At 44.0% G+C, this 18,509-nt stretch overlaps 1 protein-coding gene across 4 annotated transcripts in view; it reads right to left on the bottom strand.

Annotated features, from left to right (window-relative positions):
* Positions 1–18,509, bottom strand: part of LOC119975407 (ephrin type-B receptor 3-like) — a 108,843-nt gene that overhangs the window by 27,784 nt on the left and 62,550 nt on the right. For all 4 annotated transcript variants that reach the window (XM_038815021.1, XM_038815023.1, XM_038815022.1 and 1 more), the window contains exon 4: positions 1,980–2,135. In XM_038815021.1, coding sequence (XP_038670949.1) covers positions 1,980–2,135 — 156 coding nt within the window. The remainder of the gene's footprint in view (positions 1–1,979; positions 2,136–18,509) is intronic.

The raw sequence follows: 18,509 nt of genomic DNA, 5'->3' as shown, positions 1-18,509 counted from the left end.
GAGCAATCATTGTTATGAAAGGTATTTAATGTTAATCTGAAAATGTTTTCTCCTCATAGATTTTGGGGGAAATTTGAAAGTATTGATTACGAGGTGTATAGTTATTTTAAAAGTAGAAATACATATTTTGACAAGAATATGAGGGGCTGGTTCAGCACAGGGCTAAATCGCTCGCTTTGAAAGCAGACCAAGGCAGGCCAACAGCACGGTTCAATTCCTGTACCAGCCTCCCCGAACAGGCGCCGGAATATGGCGGCTAGGGGCTTTTCACAGTAACTTCATTTGAAGCCTACTTGTGACAATAAGCGATTTTCGTTCCATTTCATTTCAATATTCAGCCAAGCAAATAAAATCAACTTGCAGTATTTGTATCCCAATGTGCGGTGTGCTTCACTGGCAATCTGATATTTACTTACAAATAGATTATTTTAAAAATATATATAATTACATATTTCAACAAAGTCGAAGAATATTTGAGACTAAGTACCCAATGGTGGCTTAAACAGTGTAAAACAATCTCTGGTCAGTTGAATTATTTCATACCTGCACCAAGGCTACCAACTAGTGACAAAATACACATGTAACTACTTTGAACAGTGCTCAGGCTTAAAATGAATGTGTAGTAACTACACACAGAGATGGTTGCTTAAGATTTACAGACTAGCAGCATGGTCATTAATGTGTCAGAGGTGCCTTTACTATTCCAGATAATTAAACTGCAAATAACCCAATGGCACTATAAAAATATATCTGTCTCAGACATGTTCCCCCTAGTGCCATAAAAAGTAGAAACTAATGGGTTCGGGATCACAGGGAAAACTGAAAGAAGATTATAAAAGACTTGGAAGTGGTTTAAAAACTGCTGTCTTTGTTCTTGTAAGTCATTATCTGCTTTAAAGTCTTTCTCAAGACAAACTGCTATTTAGATCTGTGAAATAATCTATGTGAGTAAGATTATATCCTGGTTTTAGGAAGCTTAGGTTCTGCAATCGTTGTACCAATGCTGAGAAGACTGCACTTGATTAGTGTTTAAAATAGTTGGAGGTTCTTTGGATGCAATGTCATTCTTTCAGATGGGTCTGAAATTACCCACTGCTACACTGGTCATGTTCTTTTGGTTACATTTCAGTTTACATGTACAACGTCAAACTGTACGAAAATCTGCTGTTAAATTTTCAATTAATGGGAAACAACAGCAGAAGAAGTCTGATCATGGTCACCCTGAGTAATTTGACCTTCAACTTTAGATGGATAGTGAAGAGCGTTAGGATGTATGTGAAGCTTTATCATGGCTTATCTCCAGCATGATTCATTGCTATGATAGCTTATTATTTTAAAATATGAAAGAAGAATTCAGACGTAGTTACAGTATTGAAAAATAAATTATCGGTTAATGGTGAACATATAACATAAAGGACGTAATTTCTGAGCATCGTAAGACTTATTTTTTAATATAAATTTAGAGTACCCAACTCATTTTTTTCCAATTAAGGGGCAATTTAGCGTGTTCAATCCACCTACCTTGCACATCTTTGGGTTGTGGGGGCGAAACACACGCAAACACGGGGAGCATGTGCAAACTCCACACGGACAGTGACCCAGAGCCGGGATCGAACCTGGGACCTCGGCGCCGTGAGGCATCAGGGCTAACCCACTGCGCCACCGTGCTGCCCCCTGACCATCATAAGACTTAGCAAAAAATTTGGAAATTGGTTAATTTGTTAAGTTGCGAGTTTTGACATTTTTAAGATCATATTTGGAGCTTTAACAGGAGCAAATAATTGAGATATAAGTGTTCTATGAACGTGTAGGAGAGTAGGACACATATTTGTGCATCAGAACAGTGCCCTGGAATCAGAATTAATTTTGTGAGAATACATCTTTGTTAGAAAATCAACTGAGCTTAATATGAATGGCATGCTGTACTAAAAGTTATTATATTCATTTTTGGTATAAACAGATAGGAGCCAGTGACTAACTTGTGCATCCCATCTCAGGCAGGTCACTGTCTGCTCGATAGAATCCATTTTTGCAGGGACAGATAGTGGCTGCTTCGGAGTTGATCCTGCTGTTAGATGGGCAAAGGGAGCACGGTTCCTGCCCCTGTTTGGATTTGAATTTTCCAAGGCCACAAGCTGAAAACCAAGAACAAACAGTAATTAGGATCATAATATTTTCCCATTAAATGCATGTGGATGTCTAAACATTACTAGTAAGTCATTGGAACAAAGAGCTTTCCTTGCAGGGATAAAACCACATTTGGAAAGAACATCAGTAAATTTTACTTGGGAAGGAAGTGATCCAACCAACGATAATCCCAGAACCGTCTGAGATGAAAGCTGTAGAAAACACGGATCTAAGATTGCAGTCTCCACACACACACAAAAGACTCTGATTGTACAAAGTGAGCAGTGTATCAACATTTAAAGATAACAATGTTTGTGCAGTGCACTGCGATTCTGCGGTTAGGTGTCACGAACGCATCGGTTTTTTCCTTTTTCATTTTTTCCCCTTGTAATACATGGGCTTGGGACAGCCCGGTGGCGCAGTAGTTAGCACTGCTGCCTCACGGCGCCGAGGTCCCAGGTTCGATCCCGGCTCTGGGTCACTGTCCATGTGGAGTTTGCGCATTCTCCCCGTGTTTGCGTGGGTTTCGCCCCCACAACTCAAAGACGTGCAGCATAGGTGGATTGGCCACGCTAAATTTATACTTTAAAGAAATATAATACATGGGCTTGGAATAATGGTGGTTGATCACCATTATAGCCACCATAAAAATTTGCATTTAGCAGGTGGTTTTGGATGCTTTTCCTGCTGCCACGCCTCCAAATTTATCCAGCCTGGGGACCAGCACCAGTACGTGCTGGCTTGCCTGCGCCAGTGACTGGGTCTTTCATAGCGAACGAGTCCTGAAATGAGACTTAAACCTTTGGCCCAGAGACAGGACAGCTATCCACTCCAGGTCCTTCACTGAGTAATTAGCTTATTCCACGGTATTTGCAAAGCATGTAAAAAGCATCTCAGGATAGAACACATCGATTCCTGGAATTCAATACCAGAAATGTTCAAAAATATCTGTAGACTATTCAACTCTGAATTAGTTTTTTTCCCAAATATTTTTATTCTCCTCCTTTTTCACATGTTCTCCCGAATTTACACCCACGAACAATAAACAATAATCAGCAACAAATATGTCAATCCCCATAACAATAACAACGATCCCATCCTCCCACCAACCCCCAAACATCAGCCCGCATGTTTACATAAACAAGTGACAAAAAGGAATCAGGGATTACCCATAGTCACCCTTAATACATACAGCCCCCTCCCTCCCCCCGACCCTCCCACCCATTCCCCCAACTAATGTTCGATGTTATCCAGTTCTTGAAAGTACATAATGAATAATGACCATGAATTGTAGAACCCCTCCGAGCTTCCCGTCAGTTCAAATTTAACCTTCTCAAGGGTCAAGTATTCCAACAGGTCCCCCCCGCCACGCCAGGGCACAGGGTGGAGAGGCTGCTCTCCATCCCAGCAGGATCCGCCTTTGGGCGATCAATGAGGCGAAGGCTATGATATCTGCCCCCGCACCCGTTTCCAACCCTGGCTGGTCCGACACCCCGAATATGGCCTCCCGGGGACCTGGGTCCAGTTTCACGTGCACCACCTTGGAAATTACCCTAAAAACCTCCTTCCAGTACTCCTCTAGGTTTGGACAGGACCAAAAACTCTGAATTAGTTAGAGGATTATATTGAAATATGACCCGGAAATGCCAGTTTGTACAGATTTCTGGTATTATTTGTCAATGGCCGTCAGCATATGTTAATGGACCAGGTTTATTTGTCGTAGGACACGTAATGGTGCCTACCATTCATTAGACCTGCTCCTGCACTATTCACACAATGATTTTGCTCACAAAGTTGCTGAAAGCACAGGCAGATGGCATTGCAGCGAAGGAAATAGGGCACTCGGACCTGAGTGAACAGGGCAACTAATAAGGTACATCCCTAACTCATGACGCTTAAAAATTGGGAAATAAGCCCAGGAGGAGAGAGAATTAAATTCAATGTCAAATTGGATATGGAAAGAAATATAAAGGAAGAAAACATTGGAGTAAAAGAGAAAAGGAGACAGAAATGAAAAATAAGAAACATCAGCCTGGATTTTCTGGTCCCAGTACAGAAATTCCTGCCCAAAGTCAATGGATGCTTTGGCTGTCTCTCTTAATTCTCTGTCACGCCCAACATGGGGCCTGCCCAGAAAGCTCTGGCCATCATGTTAAAATGTAATATTTTTTAAATGATTCAAAAAATTTAAACCTGAAGGAATTAGACTCTACACTTATAATAGTTAATTTTTGGTGTCAGGAAGATTGATTTGCAGTAAATAACATTTATCATGTCAGTAAAAGGGTACTTACGCTGCTAATTACTAGCTCTAAATGTCTGTGGCGAGTTTAGTTTGTATCTATTGCACAAATACAGTAACTTCACGATATTCACTGCATATCAATAGTGAGACAATCAAAATATACCATTTTCCTGAAGCTGGCAGAAAAGTGGTGCAATTTGGACAGCCGCTTTCAGATATTTACATTCAACCAGGCATCTGTCCCTCAGCTGAAGATGCTGCATATTCACAGATAAACAACAGCAGACACCATTAGCAACTCATATTTATTTTGGCAGCAAATTCCAGCCCATTGTAATTTTATGACTCCGCTATTACTTCAGCACTGAGGGCCAACCATGAAATTGACAAACATACGCTCATGGTTTTTACAATTTTGACACTTTTGCTTTCTATATCAGATAACGGAAAATACACCTGCACAAATTATATTCTTTATAGGATTACTGTGATAATTTAGAGCCACTAAATATAACAGAGATAGCACAACTCCCAACCCTATGAATAACAGAAACTGGAAATTTGTCAAAGGCATACTGCACAGAACGCAGCCATTGCAATTAACTGTGAAGCATTTTTTCCAGGATGTGTTAATATTAAATAGGAACATACAAAACGGGGGCAAAAGTAGGGCGTTTGTCCCCTCGATGCTTGCTCCACCATTCGATAAGATCATGGCTAATCTCTTTGTGCTTCAAGTTCTACATTCTCATCTCTGCCAATAACCTCTGATTTCCTTGCGTAACAAGAATCTATCTTCATGTGTCTTAAAAATATCCCGTTACCGCTGTCTTCTGAGGCAGAGAGTTGGAAAGTCGCACAACCCTTCAAGATAAAAGTTTCTCCTCATCTCTGCCTTAAAAGGGGTGACCACTGATTTTTAAAATGTGCCCCTTCGTTGTGGACTCAAGTATAAAAGGGAAAGCCTTTTTGACGTCCACCTTGTCAACACCATTCAAGATCTTATAGACATTAATCAAATGACTCCTCACTCTTCTAAACTCCAGTGGAAAAACGTTTGGTCTGCCTAACCTTTTACTCATTCCAGGTATCAAATACCAGCTGCCCCACAAATTGGAAAATCACAGGAGGATTGCCACGGTATTTGCATGTGGCGAGGGAACTGAGTGCATTTCTGAGAGTTTGGTGGGTGGGGGAGTTTAATGTGTTAATCATCTTCATGTAAAATCTTGTCTAGTCTGTAATTAACAGTAACTGCAAAGTACTGAGTAAGTAGGCTAAATTTCTTTCTTTTTTCCAGCCGTATGCAGGTAAACACACTCTGCCGAGAATTGAGTCATTAATTAGCTAACTGGTTGAATCTTGTGCATCTCGTCTCAGTTTAGTTTACTTTAAATACAGGGTTCTTTAGTGTAGCTAAAGCACATGAGTGCAGCTGAAGATGTGAATGCATACTTAAGAGTTGTGTGAGTGGTGGAGTTCGATGAGGAGGGTGAGGGAGTAATTCGGACAGGGTAGGGAGTGGGTAAGAGGTGTTCATTTTGGTTAAACCTTTCTCACCCTCTAAGGTTTTGGTTCTTACTCGATTATAGGGAAATGATCTAGCTGTTTGCTGAATATCTGGTAAGTGGTTAAGATCTGTTCCCGTCCTAAGGTTTAAAATAGTATAGAAACTTGTGGCAAAGTTAATAAAATATAAAAAAATGCAAAGTAATTAATTAAAACACACTAAGGATGACAGGGCAGATGAAGCATCAAGGCTACAGCATAGAATCATAGAATTCTTACAGTGAAGAAGGAGAGCACTTGGCTCACAGTCTGCTCTGACCTCTGAAAGAGCACTCTACATATGTCTACACCCCGCTTTTTCCTCCACACTCCACCTAACCTTTTGGACACTATGGGGTGATTTAGCATGGCCAACCCACCTAACCTGCACATCTTTGAAGCCCCTGGATGCTAATGTGAACCAGGGCAAGCATGTCTTCAGTGAGCACTTGCGGTTTGAGGAATTTTGAATAAGAGTCATTGAGCTGGAGACTGAGCTTCAGAAATTGCGACACATCATCGAGGGGGGAAGTTACCTGGATGCTTTGTACCAGGAGGCAGTCAAACCACTTAGGATAAGGCCTTCTGATTTGATCAGTGTCAAGGAAGCCACTTAAGTGGGGGGAGCAAAAATGAATGCAGTGGTAGTAGGGCAATATAAATGAGATAGATTGGCAGTGACCTCTGCAGCAAAGAGCGAGTGCAGATGGCTGTGTTGCCTGCCTGGTGCCAGGGTTCAGGACATTTGCTCAGGTGGAGACGAACTTGACAGGAAAGTACAGGGAGTACAAATCTGAGAGTAAAACAGCAGATAACACTAGATGTTACAAAAAAAAAGGACAAAACTTAAGGCTCTGTATCTGAATGCATGTAGCATCTGAAGCAAAACAGGTGAATTGGTAGTGCAAATAGAAATTAATAAGTATGATCTCATAGTCATTACAGAGACATGATTGCAGGATGACATAGATTGGGACCTAAATATTGAAGGGTATGTGACTTTTGGGAAAGATAGGAAATTCAGAAGTGATGGTTCTGTTAATTAAAGGCGACATTAGCACAATAGTTAAAAATAATCAAAGTTCAGAAAACGACAATGTAGCAGTTGTTTAGGTAGAGATGATAAAGGCAATAAGTCACTTGTGGGAGTGGTGTACAGGTCCCTTAGCAGTAATTAGATGATAGGCCAGGGTATCAAAGAAGAAAAAGTGGGAGCATGTCAGAAAGGTAGGGTGATTATCATGAGCAATTCTAAACTACATACAGACTGGAAAAATCAGATGGGCAAAAGTAGTGTGGATGAGAAATTCATAGAATGATTTTGGGATAATTTCTCAGATCAACGTGTTTGGAGGCAACCAGGGAGCAGGCTATCCTAGATCTGATATTGTACAATGAGATAGGATTAATTAATGACCTCATAGTGAATCATAGATTCCCAACAATGTAGAAGGAGACCATTCAGCCCATTGAGTCTGGACTGACCCTCTGACAGAGCACTCCATGCAAGCCAACTCCCCTGCCTCTTATCCCAATAACCCCTTTACCTAACCTGCACATCACTGGACATGAAAGGGTAATTTAGAATGGTCAATCCACCTAACCTGCACATCTTTGGACTGTGGGAGGAAACCGGAACACCCGGAGGAAACCCACGCAGACATGGGGAGAATGTGCAAACTCCACACAGGCAATCACCCAAGGGCAGAATTGAACCCGCATCCCTGGTGCTGTGAGGCAGCAGTGCACCCAAAGGCACTCTATTTGCAGTGATCATAGTATGATTGAATTTTACATTTAATTTGGAGAAAGAAGAGGGGTTCTAAGACTAGTCAGTGTTTTATTTCCACTTTTCTAACTTCGGAAAGCACTTAGCATTGTTGAAGTGGCCAGCAGCTGTCAATCGAAAAAAGAACGTTTATAAACATTGTGGTTAGGATTAGTGGAGGGTACGTCAGATACATTTAAGTGTGAAGAGAAAGATAATTAAACAAACCTCCAGCCTGCTGTGTTTAAACTACTGTCAATCAATGCCTTGTTAAAGTACTGCACTACAAAATTAAATGAATGCTGAGCATATCAAAGGATCTTGGGGGATTTCAAGATTTTTCAATTATTGTGGGCTTTCTAGGAAGGCTCAGAAATGCATAGGACTGAGGGAGAAGATGTGAGGAAAGGGAAAGTCTTCCTGACTTGAATCTTGACAGGCACATGAACGGACAGGGTATAGAAGGATGCAGGCGGTTGTTGTAGATAGGACACATGATTGGCGCAAGCCAAAGGGCTTGTACCTGTGCTGTATTGTTCTTTATTCTTTTGCTCTTTGTTCAATGAACAGTCTGATCTGCTCAACATGTGTCAGGCAGAGCAGTTCAGAGTGAAAAGGCCACTTCAAAGTTTAAATAGGTCAGACACGGGGTGGGAGTAAGTTGGAGATTTGGGTTTCCAGCTCATCAATCGCATTCAAGTGAATGCACAGGAGCTGTTTGCATGTTCCTGACGGCAGGGCGGGAACGTGGGACTGCCACCTGGTGCCAATCCCATTATTGGGCAAACACAGGATTCTCTGCCCAATTGAGATTCCCAATTTTAGTGGCGGATAGCGAAAAATTCCACCTCACATCTGGAGTACCACTTACAGTAATGGTCACCTTATTTAAGAAATGATGTAAATACAAAGGAAGCAGTTCAGGGAAGGTTCACAAGATTAATATCTGAAATGGGCAGGTTTTCTTATGGTGAAAGGTTGGACAGGCTAGCCTTGTATCCATTGGAATTTAGAAGAGTAAGAAGTGACTTGATTGAACCAGATAAGATTCTGAGGGGACTTGCTATGGTGGGCACAGAAAGGGTACGGGAGAATCTGGAACGAGGGGCCACTGTTTGAAAATAAGAGATGGTCCCTTTAAGACAGAGATGAGCGAAATTCTTCCTCTCAGAGGGTTGTGAGACTTTGGAATTCTCTCCCTCAAAAGTTGGTTGAGGCAGTGTCTTTGAATACCTTTAAGGGAGAAGCAGATAGATTCTTGATAAGTACGGGTGAAAGGTTATTGAGATGGGCAGGAAAGTGAAGCTGAGACTAAAATTACATCAGCCATGACCATATTGAGGTAGTAGGCTCAAGGGACTGAGTTGCCTACTGCTGCTCCTAATTTGTATGTTTGTATGTATTGTCCAAAAATTGTTTGCAACAGACAAGGTTCCTGACTATCAATGTGCTCAAAGAAAATTACCCTCTCGTTTTAAATGCTAAAAACTAAAAATTTAGTCTCAGGACACAAGTTACATTAGTAGACCCAAGAGTTCAACCAATAATTTTGCAACGGTAACGGGTTGATCAACTTTGCAAAGTTGAAGTAAGTGAGATTGTGCAGGAAGGCTGTCAAAAGTCTTTCCTTACCTGTCTCCAGCTGGTCATTCAGCTCTAACTTCCTTTCCCCCCAGCCCAACTACCAGTGCCGCACCTACAGTTCTAAATCTGATTGCACTCCTCACCTCAATTTGACTCCAACAAAACTTCTCAGAGTTACGTGAGGTTCCAGTGTCATTTTGAAATGACTGAAACAAAGTCTCACTTTAAATCAAATTCTGAATTATTTTCCAGCTGAGCTGAAAGCCTTTAGAGAAGTGAGCCAACTTTTCATGGCTCCAGTCTCAATGCAGAGTCGATCTGATGCTGGGAGGAAATCGTAAAATTGTGCCCATGTGCCCAAATCATTGCAGTTTCAATTTGTGGTGTAGGAATCTGGGAACTACTGCCAAAAACATGTTACATTACAGGCTGTGATCATTACTTATTTAGACCCCGCTCTACATTCCTTGGCAATTTAAAAAAAAAGTTACTGGCCTACGATTCCCTTAGCACTAAGCTCACCTTATAAAACAAGCACATGACTAATCCTTTGCTCTGGCCCACTAAAGTTGGATTACTACAACAAAAAATGAATGGAAACTTTTAAAATATGATACGTTCTCCCTGGGCACGATTTAACCCCACCAAAAAGATCCCGGGCAGGATTTTGTGATCCTGAGGCTAAGTGTTGACGCCGTCGGAAACGCTATCGCATTTCTAGGGCACAGAAAGTAGCAGATGGTCCCATTCAAACTGGGCCTTGCCCAATAGCTCCTGACAAGCGAGCTACAGTGCTATCTTCTGGGAATTGTAGCTTTGAGGGCCAAGCAGTACACCTCAATTCACACATACACAACAGCAGCCTGGTCACTTTGTTAATCATAAAACAGAAATGTCACCTGCCTAATGACTCCAGACGATAAACAGACCTGAAATGGGCAGCATGCACATAACATTAAAGGCCGGAGGCTTTCTGGAATTTTTGGGTTGAGTGGGGTGACCTTTGCACAATGGGAGGCCACTGAGGTAGTAACCCCACCTTTCTTCCTATCCACCTGCTCTGCAAAGCTCACCATCCTCAATCCACTCCCTAGACTGGACAACCCCTCACCACCCAATATCCCCACTCTAACCTCACTCAGAGATGCATTGGGTCTTCTTCTTGGGATCGGTTGCAGTCCAAGCAGTGCCCAATAATGAGATATTAGTTCTGTTGAGCCTGGAACTACCTGAAAATCCAAATGACCATTGTTCCTGAGGACAGTGCTTCCTCAACTGTGAGGGGCGAAAGTCCCACATTCCAACTATTTAGCCCGCACGTAGAGTATTATGGCTGTGCGGCGAGCTGGCACGGATTCAGTTGGCTTCCTGCCGACTTCTCTCTTGAGGGGGGAGAGCCGTCCGCACCCCATCCCTGAAATATGCAGTTGGCTCTTTCCCGAGGCCTGACAAAGGCTGTCCGATGTTTTAGAATAGTTTTGAAGCTTTCTGACGGCTGAAACAAGCTTTCCCTATCCGTAACTATTTACCTTTAAGTGGAGGCAACCCTTTCTATTTAAGATTTTGTGCACCCTCTATTTGGCTGCCTGTTGGTACGAAATCAAAGCTCAGTTGGGAATTGTTCAAATGATCTAACCCTGAAAAACGAAGCGCAGCAACCTCAGTGTATTATAGGTTAGCTTGAGCGAGCTAGTCAGCCCTAATTGGGCTTCCCGAATTTGGTGATGATATGTGGTGATCTTTAATATTTTAGTTAGACAGTGAAATTTTAATGAGGGCCTTTCTGTGATATAAGATTACTCCAACTGTTATCACAGCAGTAAAAATAGAATATATCTACAAAGAGCCTCTTGGCAAGCAGAATCTGACAGGAAACTCATTCCTTTCTAATCTGACCAATGTCAACACTGATCTCTTGCAGCAGACTACTTCCAGAACACTCCAAGACAGTGAAAGAACTTAGTGTCTAAGTGATTTAACTGGCCTCTTTGGTGATGTGACACAAAAAAACATGCCGGTATTGTGCTACCTGGTGCTACCTCACAACGTCTGAGGGAAAAACCCCATTTTTCAAGAACTATTTTCACAGCTTAAGAAAAGAAATCCTAATTCAGAGAAGGGATTGATGTGAGACAACTTGTTCACTTCCTCCACTGAAATCTTGGTAATGATTAATTGTAAGCATATTCCATAAAATCTCGAGTTGAATAAAACAGGTTGTGGGTCACATGAGGTGAGATCACCGGGCAACGTTTCAAAGGAACAGTAACCTCCTGTGGTAACCTCATGGGTCAGGGTGGTTTAGAACAAGACAAAAGGTATATTTCAGAAAGGAAACATTGGGGCATTTACAAAATATTGATTGGATCATGTCAAGTTTTAGGAATTGTGGCCAGGATTCTTTAATAATGGGGCTATGTCCCCACGCCGGCGTGAAAACCGGTGGCAACGACTTCGGCGTTAACGGCCCCCAAAAGTGAGGAATTCTCACCTTTCTAGTGGGCTAGATCTGTCGGAGTCGTCCCCGCAGATCCAGCCGGCGGGAAACAGCCCGCGCGAGTCCGCGCATGCGCGGAACGGCCGGCGTATTTCTGCGTATGCATGGGGGTTCCCTTCTCTGCGCCGGCCCCCGGGCAATATGGCAGAGCCCTACAGGAGCCCGGCGAGGAGTAAAGTAGGCCCCCACGGAACCAGCCCACCCGCTGATCGGTAGGCCCCGATCGCGGGCCAGGCCACCGTGGGTGCCCCGCCTCCCCCCCCCCCCCCCCCCCCCCCCCCACTCCAGGACGGCCCCCGCAGACACACGTTCCGGGTCCCGCCGTGTGGGAGGTGAGTAATCCATGCCAACAGGACTCGGCCAAACTCATCGGCGACTCGGCCCATCGAGACCCAGGGAAACGCTGGAGGGGCCGCTGTCAATGGGCTCCGACCGACGTGCTGGGAATCCCGCAGGTGCCCGAAAAACGGCGCTGGAAAATGGTGAAGCCGGTGTCGGGGCGCAATTCTCGTGCCCCCCTCCCGGGGATTCTCCGACCCGGCACCGGGTTGGAGAATTCCGGCCTGTATGTTTCATGGACAATGGCCATTTTATTCAAGCTGATATGGAGGGATGGGAAAGAGAGGCAGTGGGGGGAACGGGGGTAGAACTCCTCTGTGCAACAAGTGGAATTCTTTATAATTTCATTTCACACGGTGGAGAAGAAATCTCCCCACAGGGATACAACTTATAGTTTTGAGGAGAGATTTGAAACACTGGGACCATTTTCACAAGGTACAGACAAATGAGAGAGGAATTAATGAACTGTTAAAAAAATTAAAGGTTTTGATTGGTGACAGTTTTCAGTTAATGGCAGGGGTTACAATTGAGGAGAACAGAGAACATTTCTTCACACAGAAAATCATGAGAAGTGGAATGGGATGCTGGCTAAAATAGAGCAATTGAGGTATGGACGGGATGATGTACAAGTAATTGACAAAAGGAGCACAGCATGCACAGCAATGAGAGTAAAATACTCATGGCATGATTGATGTACTTTCCCAGTGCTTGTACCTGTGTCACACTGAGGGTAATTATCAAATTTGAAACATTGCTGCTTCACAGCACCAGGGTTCCGGGTTCGATCCTGTGTGGAGTTTGCACTTTCTCCCCGTGTCTGCATGGGTTTGCACTGGGTGCTTCGGTTTACCCGCACAGTCCAAAGATGTGCAGGTTAGTTGGATTGGCCACGCTAACTTGTACCTTAGTTTGCAAAGGTTAGGTGGGGTTACGGGGATCGGGCAGGACCGTGTGCCTATGTAGGGTGCTCTTTCAGAGGGTTGGGATAGATTCAATGGGCTGAATGGCCTCATTCGGCACTGTAGTGATTCTCTGAAATCCCAAGCTATGAAATAAGAGGAACACTACACCTGCTCGGAGTGAACTAACTTCACCATAATGTAAGGATCATTCTGAAGCATAACCTTGTGATGCTCCCAACATGTATCACTCTAGTCTCTGAGCCACAAGGTTTTGGTTCAAATCCCAGAGCCTTGCGCACCAAATTCCAGACTGACATTACTGAGGAAGTGCTGCCTTTCACTAGAAATGTGAAATATGGGCCGGCTGCTCTGCTCTCTCAGGCGGATGTAAAAGATCCCATGGAACCATTGTGAAGAGCAAAAAAGTTTCCCCTGGCATCCTAGCCAAAATTAATCCCTCAATCAAACCATCAAAACAGATGATCTAATTGTTATCACATTGCTGTTTGTGGGAGCTTGCTTAGTACAAATTGACTGCTCCAACATTGACAACAGTTATATGTACTCCGTTGATTGATAAGTGCCTTGGGGTATCCTCAGGTCATGAAAGGTGTGTTATAAATACAAGTCTCCCTTCTTTTACTCATATTTACAATTCTTAATCACATTTTCCACAATATATTTAATTGCTTTCTTGACAGTTTTTTGCTTATGTGCACAGAATTTGGTTCAGATTCAGTGACAGAAAGACTGAGATTTCGACGGGATTCTCCTAACCACATGTTTCTCAGCGGCACACCTGACACAAAAGCTTCAACAATGCCTCAGCCCATCCCATACACTCGGATTACATTTGCCTACTTTGTGCTACATGTTCAATATATTACGATGTTTTGATCCATTGCTCAGTGATGACTCCTAAATGATTGCAGAATGGAACTTGACTGGCTACTGGATCTCACAGCAGTCTATTTGGGATTGAGGTAATTACATGCGCGGAGATACTTAACCAGGGTTAAGATCCGTACCACTAATAGTTCCAGCTGCAAAATGGGTATGTTTGAGGGCGTCATGTAGCGCAATGGATAGCACTGGGACTGCGGCGCTGAGGACCCCGGTTTGAATCCCGGACCTGGGACACTGTCCGTGTGGAGTTTGCACATTCTCCCCGTGCCTGCGTGTGTTTCACCCCCACAACCAAAAGATGTGCAGGTTATGTGGATTGACCATGCTAAATTGCCCCTTGATTGGAAAAAAATAATAATTGGGTACTCTAACTTTATTTTAAAAATGGGTATGTGTGGTAAGCAATTAAAATTGTAAAGTTCTGTGCTTGCTTTGTGCAAGCAGTGGTAATTGAGTAGCAGATTTAAAAGATAGCACTTTGTCACCTTACATAATTTCATAAACTGGAATTTTACCAGCCTTTTGGTGATGGATTGGGAGGCAGGAGGGCTGGCATAATAGCATGGGAAGGCAACTGGAGGATGGAGAAGGTGAAGGTGCTCAATGTCTTCTCACAGCCATGCCATTTTTCTAAGAGCAGGAAAGTGTAAACATTGGCCACAGACTGGAAGCCTGAGCCACTTAAGTGGTCATTTAAGGGCCATTTCACACCTCTGGGGGAACTCGCTCTCTCTGCGCCGATGGGAAGGAACCCACTACCATGTGGGGAGACCCCCAGTGAGGCGGGGCAGTCTCCCTACGGGTTCTGGGTTGGTGTCCCTTCGTTTTGGGATGTCGATGGCCCACAGAGTCTCTCCTTTTGTAGCAATGGTAGCCACCATGACAATATGCTGCCGTGCTGCCTTTGCACTTCTCTCTAATTGATAGGCGCTGGCACTGCTGTGGCTGCTGAGCTGCTGTCCGTCAAATTGGGCACAAAATCCAGCCCATAGTGTTATTATTGCAAAGCCATCAAACTATTATTTGGTGTGGTTGGATAGTTAACCTTGACAGCCTACTGCCTGTTAATACAGCATTGACACTGGTTGTCGCCTTTTCTGAGAAATGCTACACTGTTGTTGTGCCTTGAATACCAAGCAAGGGCAGCCCACATTTCATGCATTTTATACAGAAGAAATTTACTATCTGTAACTTTGGGGATTTTGTTCCTGCAGCACTTCATGGATTGTACAGAGATTTCCTTCGTGAACAAAACTTTTTCATCTCTGAAAAGCCATTTCCTTTAAATGCTCATTCTGAGGTAACACCTGTATGAGTAGAAGTTCACAATGAATATTGAATGAGGTTACAAACTTAGTTGGTAAGGCAGGAACAGGAATTCACAATGTATTAGTGAATTTTCTGCTCATACAGTTCACTCCCTTAGGTGCACACAACTCAGAAAAGACAGAAGATAAATTGAAGCATCCAAGGTAAATTATTCTGCTAGTGGAAGATGTGAGAAGACCGTGGCAGTGACAAATGAGGGCAAAAATTGTCAAAACAACTTTTGTTCGGAGAGCTAAGACAAGACAATAAAATACTTCAGGCATATTCAATAAATAGCCACAGATAAATTGCCAGTTTGTGCAATAAGCTCTCCCAGATACACAGCTAACATGCACATTCATTGTCAATGGTACTAGGAGCTGGACCAAGTTATCCAATCGGAGCAACAGTGAATGATAGACGAATGAGGCTGCAGACACTACAGTGATATTATGTGATCTCTACAAAAGCATTTTTGGACCAATATGGATGAGAAATGAAAGTGGTGAATTGGAATTTGCCTGCATTATCTCCGGAGGCTCAAATAAAGTTTAAATTGCAAAAGTAAAACATGTAGCTATTAATTTTGAGATGCTCTGACTAAATTTAGGACGTAGGTATGGTGATATGCATCACTGTAAATACACAAGGGGTTAATGTAAATACACGTAGACTAGATAGACACTGGAGGGAGCACCAGAGACATGGCAGACCGACATTCAACCAATAGGCCAGTAAGATACGGCACGACCAATTGGCATTCACAACACACAAAGAGGTGTCACTACCACAGGGGGGCATTACACCAACCCATATATAAGGACACAGCACACATGATCCTCTTTCCAGTGGAGACACTCAGTGAGTACACAGGGTTGATTTGAAACACATCACACCCACCACGTGGATTTTAGCAGACTGGTTTGTCAATCTGAGTAGCTATAGCAGGATTAACAGGAGAGTCGAATCCAAGTAGGAGAATCGTTAACAGTTTAATAAATGTGTTAAAGCTATCTCCAAATTTGAACCTTCCTTTGTCAGAGTGCACATCAAGGAAGCAGCTTATGCTACGTCGAAAGCATAACAAAACATGGTACCCATGGACCTGTTAAATCCATATAGTTACAACTCAGCAAACAGTGACAACCAGCGACGGCACCCAGGCAAGATGATGTTTGGAATTCCGGTTCCACAGCAGCTCAGGTACCAAGGCAATCTCAGTGAAAACTGGTGTTGGTTCAGGCAGAGATTCGAGATCTACCTGGTAGCGTCCGACCTAGATGGTGTGGCGGATGCAGAGAAACTAAAGCCTCTACTTACCATCGCAGGTCCAGAAGCAGCTGAAATCCTCCAGACCTTCAAATACTCAAAGGGGCAAAACAAGAGCGACTTCCAGGCAGTCCTGGACAAATTACAAGAATTCTGCGAGGCACATACAAGAAGAAAAGGTAAAAGAGGCGCCAAAACTCACCACGAGGTAGGCTTGCAGCAACAAATGGCAGTTTTAATTTGCAGCCTTCTTGAAAAAGGAGCTGCACATGCGCAGTTTCGCGAAGAGCGCACAGAATGGGAAGGTCCTCTCGCGCATGCGCAATTGCAAAAAAGGCCTTAAGTAAAGGAACAGTGATATGCGCATGAGCAATCGCCTCCTACGACCTACGACACACGTGTCATGACGTCAGAGGCCCCGGACCACGGCCACTGAAAGGAGAAATGTCCCAAAAAACAAGGAAAAAAAGTTTTAAAGTCGTAAAACCCGATTCATTCATCTGGAACAACAGTCTAATGCCTGAAACTCGAGCAGTAGCTGAAAGTAACCTCTGCAGAACCCTGCAACAAGCAGTTAGCACTGCCCAAAGAGATGATACAGACTTTGAAGACTATGAATTCTTCTTTGGACATCGCGAGCCCAATGCCAGCTCCGACACAAAATGTGATGATATGGTCTTGGAAGATTTCACCTTGGGAGGTGGCTACCCCCAGTACCAAATTCGAACCGCAACTAGACGTGTTGTACATTGAAGACCCCGACGACGAGTTCTTCGTGTTGGGAAATCCTCAGCCCAGCATGTATGACATCCCGACTCGTGAGTGCAGGATTATGCTGCGCGCCAAAAGACAGGGAGCAGTACAAGCCCACAGAGAGCAGCCTGCTGCCACACAGAGAGTGGTCCACGCACCGTGAAGAGTCCCCGACTCCATAGAGAGTGGTCCACGCATCACAAAGGGTCCCAGCCTCTACACAAGAAGTGATGACAGCCAACACAGCGAGGCCAATGCACGATTCCACACAGGGAATGCTGCAAGACTCCACAAAGGGAGTAACACAAGCCTCCACAGCAAGCTTGTGGACAGACTCCACGATTGAAGGAACGCAAAACTCCAGAGAGCAGTCCTTGCATGAACAAGACCATGAGGGACTAGCAACCTCCTCTGAGCAATCATCAGCAGACGATGCAAGTCTGCCACGCTCAAGTGAACAACAGAATGACTATGACAGTCTGCCATGCTCAAGTGCACAGTAAGAAGACTATGACAGTCTACCATGCTCCAGTGAACAGCAAGAAGAATATGACAGTCTACCATGCTCACGTGAACAACAGAGCGACTATGACAGTCCACCCAGATTGGTTGAGCCACCAGAAGAAGACTCTGACAGTCTACCCAGCTCAAGTGAACGACGAGAAGCTACTGAGGCTCTATCCACTGTATGTGCGACAAGTGACGATGGCATCCCACTTCCCGTACAAGATGTGCAACGTGACAGACCTCAGCTAGTGTGTGCAGAGGCACTCGACAATCACAGTGAGACTATTGGTGACTCCGGTGACACCACGTTACTTCAAACATCATTTGCGCGAGTCTCTCCACAAGCAAATGCATTCCTGAACATTTTGACTCCGGACGTGGAGCATCAAGAAACCTTAGCTGACTCAAGTGAACCTGAATGACTCCGGACGGGGAGCATCAAGAAACCTCAGCTGACACAGGTAAACCAGAAAGGGCTCCAGACGGGGAGCATCGACAAGCCAAAACTGACTCAGGTGAAACAGACCAGACTCCAGACGGGAGCATCGACAAGCCAAAGCTGATTCAAGTAAGCCGGACATGACTCCAGACGGGGAGCGCCGCACATTCAGTGACGGCACCCTCAAGGAAACAGCAGATGTCACAAAGCATGCTGACACGAGTAACTGTGTGAAGGACTCTTATTATCCACAGAGTGTGGTCCTTGAGCGCAACAAACACGACAACAAAACCAACCAACTCAACAACAACATCAAA

This window comes from Scyliorhinus canicula, chromosome 13 (assembly GCF_902713615.1).
Source record: "Scyliorhinus canicula chromosome 13, sScyCan1.1, whole genome shotgun sequence".
NCBI classification, from domain to species: Eukaryota; Metazoa; Chordata; class Chondrichthyes; order Carcharhiniformes; family Scyliorhinidae; genus Scyliorhinus; species Scyliorhinus canicula.
This window is presented reverse-complemented; position numbering and strand designations above follow the sequence as displayed.